The sequence below is a fragment of the Callorhinchus milii genome, unplaced genomic scaffold, assembly GCF_018977255.1.
Source record: "Callorhinchus milii isolate IMCB2004 unplaced genomic scaffold, IMCB_Cmil_1.0 Scaffold8, whole genome shotgun sequence".
In the NCBI taxonomy this organism is placed as follows: Eukaryota; Metazoa; Chordata; class Chondrichthyes; order Chimaeriformes; family Callorhinchidae; genus Callorhinchus; species Callorhinchus milii.
In genome coordinates, this window is record NW_024704749.1 from 8,503,022 (window position 1) to 8,515,138 (window position 12,117).

A 12,117-nucleotide genomic window follows, 5' to 3' on the forward strand; every position below is an offset into this window, starting at 1 on the left:
ATTCTCATCGCCCGCCCGAGCGAACCAACGAACGAACGCACGAACGCACTCCCTCCCGAACTCCCGGCGTCGCTGCGCTTTGCGGCGTCGCAACGCGCGAGAGGTCGGCCGCCGTTGTACCAAATAACAAGGATGACTACTATTAAAGGGTTGTTATTGCTGTTGTTGTTATTATTCAACCCGTCGCCGAGTCGCTCGCGTTGGTGCAGAGCGCACCACCACGATAATGAGAGGCGCAAAACACGAGGTTTTATTCACACGTCTCTCAATTTTTTTTATTTTTTTTTACACACACACACACACACACACACAATACTCTTTGGCCGTTTGTATAAATAGGTCTTAAAAAATATTTTCTGTACACGTCATTTTTTTAAAAAAAAACAACACACAAGAGCGCTCGGTCGTTCATTCAGGTGAAAAAAAAATGTACACTCCATATTATGTTTCGCCCACAAAATATGCTGTCGATTCACTTTACAGTATGTTCTGTGAAATGCTTTGAGGCATCTCAAGGACGCGATCAAATGCAAGGATTAATACTATTAACACATATATCACCACTTTATAAAGTTTTGGGGAAAAAAAACTAATTCAAAACTTCCCAAACACAGCCACAAATGCAACCCGTGCGGGCTCCGGTTGTAAACAGAACGTTCTGGAAAATGTCGGTAAGACGTCATTCCGGCGAAAAGAAGCCTGATCTCAGGAGAGGTTGTGCCACACCTGGCGGAGTTTGCTCCAGGGGCTGCCCAGCACGGCGGCCACTATGGTCAGGAACACGAGGAGTAATCCCTGAGCCAAGGACTCTGCGTACCATTCACCTGCCGGGGGCACGGAAACACAACGCCAAGTTACCGCGAGCGTTACAAAGGCTTCAAACCACAAGGATCAGATCAGAGAGACAATGCAAAGATCCCATGGAACTATTCAGAAAGAGAAAGAAGGGAGTTTCTCTCTCCCATATCCTGGCCCTCGATCCCCCAGATAAAAATAACTCATTCACTTTGCGGCTGTTTCTGGGACATCACTGCGCAAATTGGCTGCCGCATTTGCCTATGAAATAGCCAGTTTCTACATTTTGAGGTAAAACAGCGTGAAGCTCTTCAAGGTGTCCCGACAACGTGATAAAGTGCGGTGTCAAATGCAGGGATTCCACATAACAAAAAACTGCGAGCGTGTGCGTGCGGTCATTTAGAGTAAAACAGGAGACAATTCAGCGTATAAAGACTGTTCCTCCCGTTAATAACTTCCCCTCCCACCCCCTTCACTCTACACATGCAAGAAATCAGGGGCGAGAGCCAGGGATGCGCTGCGAGCGTGTGCTGACTTTACCTGTGTCGCGCCTCAGTAACGGGTAAGCCAGCTCGGGCCAGCAAACATCATTCCTCTTACAGTCGTACTCTGTGTAATTCATCTGGAATCTGCGAGGCCAAAAACAAAACCCAGATTCCACTGAGTCTCCGTCACGTTTGCAGGGTGATAACAACAATAACAACAGCAGCAGCAGTAGCTTGTATTTATATCGTACCCGTCAGGCTTCGGAGCAATCGCTCGAAACGGAACAGACCGATTTATCGGCAGGACATGGCTGTGGGCTGACGTTACCTGGAGAGAGGCGGTTTAGGCTGGGCCGGGACCTGGATAAACTGCACCGAGGTGCCAACGGCGAAGGACTGGACGAACAAGGAGTTCATGTCACAGCGCGCTGCGTTCCCTCCTCCGCAGTTCAAGTACCATGTCTCCACAGAGAAGCTGAAATTCACATGTTGCGTGCAGTGTAACCAAAAGCCACCAAAACCGAAAGCCCACACCCACAGACACAAACACGCACACTCCCCCCACTTACACACACACGCGCACTCCCCCCACATACACAGATACAAACACACTCCCCCCACATGCACACACACGCACACTCCCCCCAAATAGATACAAACACGCACACTACCCCCACATACACACACACACAAACACTCCCCCCAAACAGATACAAACACGCACACTACCACCACATACACAGATACAAACACGCACACTCCCACACACACACACAAACACGCACTCCCCCACATACACACAGACACAAACACCCTCCACGTACACACAGACACAGACAAACAAACATGGACACACCCCCTTACCACTCCCACCCTGCCCCTACTGTGCTGCTCACCTGACCTCGGCTCCCAGGATCTCCCACTGTGGCACTCCCTGCACTGCGCCGGTCACTGCGGTGATGAAGCGGATGTTCAGGATGGCGGGAATGTTGGTGCAGAATCCCGTGTAAGTTTTGTTCAAACCGCCTTTCTCTGCTGTCTGCAGGGGGAGCACTGCAGGCACCAACCACAACCACAATCATTCCTGAGACCACATTCACAGACACCAGGGAGCAGGGGATCTCGCTGGATAAGCGGCGGGAAACCTTGCCAGGCAGTGCTTTCAATGGCAAGTTATGCAGTTACCCCGCAACATTCTCTGGGGCGCCCCAAGACTTGGCTCTCGCCAACCTGACCGAATACTCTCCAGAATGAGGTGAGCTGCGTGCATCCCTCCAGGGAGAGAGCGAGGGAGAGAGCGTGCACCCCATATTCCAGATACCGGTCCATGTGTGTGTAAAGGTGAGGTACACGTTTTGCCCACAAAATACACTTTACACTATATTCTGTGAAGTGCTTTGAGACGTGATTGTGGAGTCCTGTAGCTCAGTGGTTAGAGCACTCGCTTTGCAAGTGAGAGACCTGAGTTCAATTCCAGGCAGAGGGCGAAACCTTGGGCAAGTTTCTTTACTCCACAGAGCCTAATAATCTCCAAAACAAAAAGCAATAATAAATTGGTCATTTTCAATCTACGACTGTTTGTGGGACATTGCTGTGCGCAATTGGCTGCCGCGTTCGTCCACAAATATACAGTCAATTCACTTTACAGTGTGTTCTGTGAAGCGCTTTGGGACGTCCTTCCGACGTGAAAAGCGCTATATCAAATGCAAGGATTATTATTATTATTATAAAGCGCTGTATGTGGGGTTCTCCGTCAAGTTTGGAGAGAGAGAGAAAAAAAAAAATCAGAAAAGTGTTCGAAGAGGAAAAACACAACAAAAGAATCTCAACTTGACAAAGGTGGGGATAAACACCTGCCTGAGCGAAGAGATCGATTGAAAGATGTTGTCCGAAGGCAGAGGGGAGATTTGGTGATGTCACCGGGGGGGGGGGGGGGAGAGAGGGGGCAGGGGAAAGGGGGAAGCAACCTTGCAGTGCCCCAGTGGGGAGTGCGGAGGAAAGTACGAACCTCTGAACAGCTCCACCCACTCGGACAGGTCGGAGTAGTTTGAATTTCCGCGTCGTGCAATGTGAGTGGCTGGTGTGAGAGACAGAAGATTCTCGAAAACCAGGTTCCTGGAAGAAATTGAGAGAGAGAGAGACAGAGAGAGAGAGAGCGAGCATCAATCAACGCTACTCCACACGGAGTGCTCACTGCCCCCAGCAACAGAACCTTTCACCTCTCAAACCCCCCCCCCCCATACAGTCTTCCAGTACACACACACAGACACACAGACAGAGGGTACCAGAGAATGCTGCAGTTTGAAAAGGTCCCGAGGTTGAGCCTCAAAACACAGCCCGAGATGGAGTCCTGCCCGAACAGGATGGGCGAGGTGAGCGCCGAGGCACACAATCCATTTCCCGCTGCGAAGCAGAGAGAGAGAGGAGGAAGAGTTATTTCATCTGAATGTGATCCCATTAACAGAGCTAAACACTGCTCTGACACGGCTAAACCAAGCGAACGAACGTTTCATTTGGGGGGCACAGATCCTGCGTTTTAAACAGTTCTGTGAAAAATATGGCTACCGGAACCACTTCTGGGTCAACAACAATAATCTTCGTTTATATAGCGCCGCTCACGTTCCAGAGAATCAACGCCGACTTAACTTCCTGCGCACGTGTGCAGACAGCCAGCACGAGCCAGTGTGAGCTGTCACGTGTGTGTGCGTCTCTCTCTCTCTGTATACACACACCGACACGTTTGCAACAAACCTATCGACAATACAACCCAACTCAACACAATCTGCATCCGAGTGCCAGTTCGCCCACAAAATACACAGACAATTTACTTTACAGTGTATTCTGTGAGACGCTTTGAGACGCCTCAAAGACGTGATAAGGCGCTGTATCAAATGCAAAGATTATTACTGTTATTATTATTATTACGGATAATGGGACGAGAGGATTATACAGTCCGCAGCATTGAATAGGGTTAAAAATCAAATTATAATCTTTGAGAAGGAACCTCACCTGGTTTCCAGGTCCTGATGGAGGCCTTGTCCACTCTGGTGCCGTTAGTTTTAGCGTTCCCTGCCAGCACTGCTCTACCCGCCTGATAACCTGCAGCCGCGAGAGATCTGCGTCAGGCGTTGTGTTTAACCCTCGCATTCCCGCGGAGAATGCGATTCAATTCACGTTTACAGCAAAAATGCAGCCACACAATAACCCCAGCCGCACTTTCGGAATCAAAAATCGAACTCAAACCTCCTCAGCGTCACGGTTCAGAGATTCGTGCTTATATAATAAAATAATATTAATTTAGTCGCTCAATTCATATCCGTTTGTGGGGACACTCCTGTGCGCAATTGGCTGCCGCGTTTTGCCCACAAAATACACAGTCGCTACACTTTATAGTGTATCCCGTGAAGCGCTTCGAGACCGGTCTCAACGACGTGATAAGATATCAAATGCAAGGATTATTATAATACAGATCAGCGACTGGTACAGCACATTCTCGCTCATTTACTCACTCACTCACCTGGGTTCCCTGACAGCATCTCGCCGGGCACCAGTCCGCTGGCTGAGTTGACAAACCTCCCACTGAATCTCTGCGTCACGGTGGCTTCGGAGCAAAACAGCAAATATCAAGATGAGGCGGCAGCAAAACACTCACAGCAACGTCAGCACAATGTGAACACGGGGATCTGAGCAGCGAGTAAATTTGTCAGCAGCGAATCCAAGTGCGTGCGTGTGTGTGTCATGTGCGTGTATGGTGTGTGTGTACATATATCGTGCCCGAGCTTCCGGAACCCTCTCCCGACGCCATCTGGAGCAGCGTTCCACACACTCATGTCCAGTGTAAGCTCGTTGGGAATCTCGCCCGTTACCTGGCAAAGCGAAGGAGAGGTTTGCCGTGGTGACGAGGACGGTGACTTTGGAGATCGTGGCTCCGCTCCAGAAAAAAACGTAATCCACCCCCAGGGTCACGTTCTCGCACTTTCTGTCTCCTGGCTCCGGCTCCAGCTCCAAGGCTGCGGCCTCCTCTGTCACAGGGAAGAGAGAATCGGCCGGTCAACACAGTGCCGGAGAAGCGTTACATCAAGGCACGAGGTGAAGATTGGCCCACGTTGGGTTAACATGGAGCTGGAGGGTCCTCCCCTCATTACCTGCTGGGACACTGAGGTTCCCACCGTCGGCAAACAGGGACTCTGCCGTGGGGCTGAAGCCCATCACTGGAGACCTCACCACCAGGAAGTGGCTCATGTCCGTTGCTGTCTGGTATGTTACCACCGGCCACACTGCACCTGCACCAGGAGAGAGGAAATTAGGAACTGCTGGCCCCCCCAAAAAAATCTAGCTCGCCTTTAACAACAACAACAAATTACACTTACACGGCTCCTTTCACGTCGGGAGGACGTCCCAAGACGCTGGATAGTTGGGAATTTACACCCAAGCTGGGAGTTGGGATCAAGATGGCTGGAGGGCAGGGAGTAGGAGGGTTGAAGAGGAGGGTCTTGAGACAGGCCTTGAAGGGCTACCATCCTGGTAGTCACATGCTACAATAATGGAGATGTTGATAGCAATGAATTCTGCAAGGATTAGTCAACCACAGAGTGGAAGGGGAGTGAGGAACCGGGAGCCACTTAGGGTTGGCGGAACAACAGTGCACGGTTTGCACACAATGTCAGAGTAACGGGGAAAGGAAAGGATTTGCTGGTAATACGAGGCTCCGCGACTGTGTTCACGTCGGACGCACACGGCTGACTGCGACACTCACCCTCCTGCCCATTACTGAGCGGCTGCCCGATGGCGGGGCCGACCGGACAGGCCTCGGCCCTGAGCGTGGACACACAGTGGACGTCAAAGTCCCGCAGGTACGCCACGGGTGCATCCCACAGACACTGGCCATTCAGGGACCTCTGGAAAAGGCAAACGCACAAGCTGAAAACGGTGTCCGAGGAGAGAGAGAGAATAATCTCAATACCAGCCCACCCAAACATTTCTGTGGTTTTAAGTAAGTTAAAGCGCTTTTCAACATCGGTAACCTTCAGGCACGCTCTGCTCTGCTGCGTAGCGTGAAACCCAGCGCTTGAGTTCCGTGTGGGACCTGGGGCGGGGGAGTGAGGGGAGTGGGAGCATGGCCACCACTTATCACTCGCACCCATCAAACAAACAACCTCCTCCTTTATCCCAACTCCTGTGACGCCTGTCGCCCTTGACTCCGTGCGCGAGCGCCAAGGGCAGCTCCCGGCAGCTTGTACCTGCGGAACCAGCAGCTTCTCTCCCTGGTGGGTGAGGATCGGCACGTCCTGACTGTAACTGGTCGGCCGAGGGGCTGCCGCGGGGTCAGAGCGGCCGAAGGAAAACCCCGGGGAAAACCAGCTCCTGCGGGAGGAAGTTCAACGAGAGCGGTGAGAGGGGGAGGGGTTGGCGCCTGGCGTTCCGTGCTGCCTGAGTCACCGTCAGCGATGCGGGTGAAGTCTCCCTCATGTCTGCCGCCGTCAACCGTACATTAATGTAAATGCACAAACTATACCGACGGTGATTGAGGCACCTGGATTTATAATAATAATCCTTTTATGCAACACCTTATCACGGCTCGAAGCGTTTCACAGAATATACTGTAAAGTGGATTGACTGTGTATTTTGTGGGCTAGCAAATTTATACAATGCCTTTACGTGGGATAGAGCGGTGAAAGAGGAGAGAAAGAGGATTCCCATTTTCACAGTGTTGAAAAGACTCTCTGCGCTTCAGTGTAATTACAGTCGAGTGTAGTGACTGTTTTTTAGCCAAACCTTTTGGAGCCGCAACCATGTCCCACAACCAGCCAGGAGGTGGCGCACTTACCTAGTGTGGCCATGGTAGAAAAGCCCCAAGAAGGGGGAGTTATCAGACGAGGAGTCCACACACAGGAAGGGGAACCAGTCCGGAGAGACGCCCCCACCCTCACCGTCACGCCGAGCCGAACACAACTGGTCAAAGGCGGGCGTCACGTTCCCCCCAAAGGCTCCCTTGTAGCAGTGACGGCTAAAGAGACGTTTGACGTCGGCCGTGCAGTCCTGGAAACACACAAGTGAACGTCTTTACGTAACTCAAGCCACGCTCGGCACAAAACATTTGATTTGATTGCATTCGCATTTGATCTTTGCATTTGATGCAAGTCCTCCCGATGTGAAAGGCGCTCCATAAATGTGATTTGTTGTCGTTTGTTAAAATGCCTCAAGAGATCAAGTCTTCCCCCAGCTCCAAACCGCAGAGCCAGCGAGACAAAACTCGGCAAAAGGTTATTTGTGCTCTGCCGTTGTGTAGCAGCGGGTCTCCACTCACCCTGTAACAGGGTCAATGTTCAGGGAGCTTTCCCTTTCCAGTGATTCAGACACGGCTGCTCTGCTCTACACAACACACGGCAGAATAATAAAAAAAAATGTGTTTGATGCAGCGCTTTATCACAGCAGGAGGACATGTCAATAGTAAAGTTTCTGTGTGTTTGGTGGCGAATACCTGGTCACAGCAGCAGCGGACATCACAGGCCTCTGCCTGCAAGTCACACGGGCAGAACCCCAGGGGATGGTACTCCTGTCTGAGAACCTGCAGCTTCATTTCTGCTCAAGTTAGAAACACAAACGTTTTTGTGCAACAGTCATTAGTAAGAGTATTAATCCTTGCATTTGATGCGGCGCCTTAACACTGCAATGTCGCACAGAGCTCACATCTCACCCCCAGCATCGCACTGGAACGTCAGCCTCATTCGCGCGTTCAAAGTCCCCCACACAAAAACTAGGAGGTGAAGGTGAGAGTGTTACCCATTGAGCTTGGCTGACATCTGACCTGAAAAAATGCCATGTGGCCCACCCCTTCATGTCAACACTGAGCCTCTGGTCTTGTCACCGCCCTCCCCCCACCCCACCCCAATCCCGGGGTTGTTGCCGATCTGTGAAGTCGTCTGGCAGTGAGGAGCCCGGGCCACTCACCGTTATCCGTCGGAACGGGGTCGGAGGTGATGTTGGCGTAGATTTCCGCCTGTACGAGCAGCGTTGCAACCACGGTAAGGTCCTGGCACGCGGTAACCCGCAGAGTTTCCAGCACACACAGCCGCTCCGGGCAGCAGTTTGTCTGATGAGTGAGATTGCCGCAAAACGTCAGCAATCGATTCAGCTTCAGCTGAATGTTCAGGACAAAGGCCTGGGGTTCACAGTAAGGAAAACACCACTCCGTCACTTATAAACGCTCGACAATAATTACTGTAAGGTGTAGCGACTGTGTGTTTTGTAGGCAAACACAATAGCGCATTTAACACACAACAAAACGCGACTTGCTTCCATTAAAAAAAANCTCACCTCATCATTGTACGAACTGGTCAGTTCCCACTGGCCGGTGAGATTGCTCTGCACACAGTCAGAATGAGGCAAACTTCCTAAATAAAGAGGAACACAATTAAAGCAAGGTTTGAATGTTTATAATGATAATAATCCTGGCATTTGATATAACGCCTTATCATGTCGTTGAGACGTCTCAAAGCGCTTCACAGAATATACCGTAAAGTGGAGTGCCGGTGTAGTTTGTGGGCAAAACGCGGCAGCCAATCGAGCACAGCAGTGGCAGTGTCCCACAAACGGTCATGGATTGAGTGACCAGATTTATTTTAATAAACCGAAAGGAGTCGGCAACAGATCTTAAAGCGGGGTTATCAACGGAAAAGGGGGAATGTTCGAAGCATGTACGTACACACAGACACACAGTCTTGTTGGAATGCCAATGGGAAGTGCTGGGCTGAATGACCTCTTACCGTTAGTGGGAGTAACAGTCTCCAGGCTGAGAGTCACACTGGAGCTCCCGCTTCCCAGCAGGAGCGCGTTCACTTCTGGTCCTGCTGCAATGATGAACGACGGCACGAAGACTGAGAGGAAGATTACACGAGAGGTTCCGCTCAAGAAGGCCGTTCAGTCGATGTGATCTCACGCATCCTTCCCAACACCCGACCTCCGTCCTCCCATCACTGCATCACATCCCAGTGTCCTCGCCTCAACCACCCGTCCTGGCAACCCTGTCCCCTTCATTGATTACCCCCGGAGCAGTGCTGTGTGCAGCCTGACCTGCAATACTCACCGTGTACAGCACCGTCTGAATATGGGGATTTGAACGCAACTGATTTACAACAATGGACCAACATCCTGATCACCTGCGTTATTGCTGCCTCACACAGTGACACTGACACACACACTGACACACACACACACAGACACTGACACACACACACTCTCACACACTGACACACACACTCACTGGTACACACACACACACACACACTGACACAAACACACACACTGACACACACACACAGACACTGACACACACACATTTTCACACACTGACACACACACACACTGACACACACACACACACTCACTGGTACACACACACTGTCACACACAGGTACACACACACACACACTGACACAAACACACACAGACAGGTACACACACTGGTACACACACACACTCTCTCACACACACACCGACACAAACACAGGTACACACTCTCACACACACACACAGGTACACACACACACACTCTCTCACACACACACACACACGGCCCTGATGACCTGTCAGGTGTCAGTCAGACTGTGGGGAAGCGGCACACGGGCTTCTCTCACTCACCCGCCGCCGCCCGGGCGCCGCTCAGGGCCTGACACAGCAGCAGCAGCCACAGCTCCCGCCTCCCGCTCCCCGCCGCCATGGCCCGGACCCCGCAACAACCGCCGCGCCCATTGGCCGCGCCGCCCCTGGCAACCAGAGACAGCCGCCCGTGTCAGTGAGGCCAACAGCGCCACCTGGCGACGGGAGGTCACCCCCACCCCCGCCGCCACAGCCACAGCCACCCATCAATCAGTCAATCAGTCAATCAATCAAATAATCAATCAGTCAATCAATCAGTCAATCAATCAATCAGTCAATCAGTCAGTCAATCAGTCAGTCAATCAGTCAGTCAATCAGTCAGTCAGTCAATCAATCAGTCAGTCAGTCAATCAGTCAATCAATCAGTCAATCAATCAATCAGTCAATCAGTCAATCAGTCAGTCAATCAATCAATCAGTCAATCAATCAGTCAATCAGGCAGTCAATCAGTCAGTCAATCAGTCAGTCAATCAGTCAGTCAATCAGTCAATCAATCAATCAAATAATCAATCAATCAGTTAATCAGTCAATCAACAATCACTCAATCAATCAAATAATCAATCAATCAAAATACGAAATATACAGTTAATTCACTTTACAGTACATTCCGTGAAGCACGTTGGGACGTGTGAACGAGGAGATAAGGCGTTATATCAAATACGAGGTTTATTTATTATTACTTAGAGCACAAGATTACATTTGTAAACCGCCTGTCGCGTCGGGAGGTCGGGCCAAGGCGCTGAGCAGTCAAGGATTAGTGCGCAATAGTGGTATTGTACAATTAATAACACTATAATTAACATTGTATTTGATGTAATACAATCCTGACATTTGGCGCAGGGCTACTGCCATCAGCCTTCAAGTGCTTAAAGCACAGGATTTACTGTAAAGTGCAGCGACTCTGTTTCTTTCGCAGGTCAACGCGGCAGCCCACGTGCACGCGGCAGCGTGCTCGCAAACAGCCATGAAGTGGCTGAGGGATATAAACTTTATCCAGAGGGAATGTAATCAATGCTCCGGAATGCTTGCAGTCAGTTATGATTAGAGAATAGCACTGTACAGTGTTAGACATTACAATATACAATCGATCACTGGGAGATGCTGAGCCGGGAGAGTTAGCGAAGGAGACATTCTCGAGGGATTATTAGCAGTTTTGCAAGGTCCAGTGAGGCACAGTTATGTAACTCTCAGTGCTCGATGTAGGAGGTAAAACACCTCTGGGGAATCCGTTTAATATTCATCCTCACATTCCTGCAGCAGATTTAGGCTCACTGAGCTCACATAATGTTCTCAATCTCTCTTTAACCAGCGCCACCAGTCTCCTTCCCCCTCCCCACCTCAGGAGCCCGGCTCTAAGTGCTTTAAGACGTTCCCAACGTGAAAGGCACTGTGTAAACGTATATTTGTACAGCATTATATTGGAATTAGTGTGCGGGATTAGACTTTTTGCAGGATTGGAAACAAAATTGCACAAGTTTCAAACAATAAAACCGTTAATTTTGCTAAAACAAAATCAGGAGAGTGTGTGCGTGAGAAACAAAACCCAGACAATCAGGGGGTAAATCAGTAACTTGGTTTCCATCAGTTATTCGCCTCAGTCTCCTCAGTGACAGGGAGCCAATGTGCATCAGCCCTATAAAACCCCGCTGCAATTGTAAGAAGCCCCAAGAAAAGAGCAAGATTGAATGCAAACCAGTAATCAACCGGTCAAGACGTCACCACCACCACATTTCCCCCTCTTGGTGGTTTGGAAACCTAGCGAGCAAGCCATCAATTGTATCACATCCCTTCCCTCCCCCCCCCCCCCCCCCATTTGTTCAGATCCCATTCATGACCAAAAGACTGAATGGAAGCAGATGTCTCCACAAGCTCCCGCTGGGTTTATAGCTATTCGTTAATCCCCTGTGGCTAATGGTTAACGCTGAGTGAAACGCGGACAGGCTTAAGCTTCTGACACCAGCCAGTAACTGAGCTGTGTCTCAGTGGGTCAGCCCCTGCCTCATCCCCATTGCCACTCAATGCCTCACTCAATTCTCACAAGCAGACACACACACCCCACCCCCTCCGTTCACCATCCCGCATTCTCCCCTCTTTTCTCTGGAGACATCTTGAGAGCAGGGACGTCCCTGGGCTCCTCGGAATGCCGACTAGTTCCCGCAGTAACCTCTGCTTCTCTCTG

The 12,117-nt window shown here is 50.6% G+C and overlaps 1 protein-coding gene across 3 annotated transcripts; it reads right to left on the reverse strand.

Annotated features, from left to right (window-relative positions):
- Nucleotides 1–148: 148 nt before the first annotated feature.
- Nucleotides 149–10,018, reverse strand: tctn2 (tectonic family member 2). Of its 3 annotated transcripts, none has more exons than XM_007907787.2 (18): nt 9,367–9,490; nt 9,047–9,157; nt 8,598–8,674; nt 8,232–8,442; nt 7,762–7,862; nt 7,108–7,319; nt 6,521–6,644; nt 6,037–6,178; nt 5,426–5,563; nt 5,147–5,302; nt 4,798–4,881; nt 4,290–4,379; nt 3,566–3,683; nt 3,289–3,395; nt 2,177–2,333; nt 1,609–1,755; nt 1,336–1,424; nt 149–824 (listed from the first exon to the last, which is right to left on the reverse strand). In XM_007907787.2, the coding sequence occupies exons 1-18, from the start codon at nt 9,428–9,430 to the stop codon at nt 706–708; spliced, it is 2,247 nt and encodes a 748-aa protein (XP_007905978.2). In that variant the 5' UTR covers nt 9,431–9,490; the 3' UTR covers nt 149–705. The 3 variants fall into 3 exon arrangements, with proteins under 3 accessions (XP_007905978.2, XP_007905980.2, XP_007905977.2); XM_007907789.2 differs by lacking the exon at nt 9,367–9,490 and adding an exon at nt 9,921–10,018 and having other exon boundaries at nt 150–824; nt 9,047–9,130; XM_007907786.2 differs by lacking the exon at nt 9,367–9,490 and adding an exon at nt 9,921–10,018 and having other exon boundaries at nt 150–824.
- Between the last annotated feature and the right edge of the window lie 2,099 nt (nt 10,019–12,117).

Excerpts from the sequence above, each read along its gene's own strand:
- tctn2 (XM_007907786.2), bottom strand. The coding sequence starts at position 9,999 with ATGGCGGCGGGGAGCGGGAGGCGGGAGCTGTGGCTGCTGCTGCTGTGT. Across the intron at positions 3,684-4,289 it reads CATCAGGACCTGGAAACCAG|CGGGAAATGGATTGTGTGCC; the intron begins GTGAGGTTCCTT and ends TCTGCTTCGCAG. Across the intron at positions 3,396-3,565 it reads TCAAACTGCAGCATTCTCTG|GAACCTGGTTTTCGAGAATC; the intron begins GTACCCTCTGTC and ends AATTTCTTCCAG.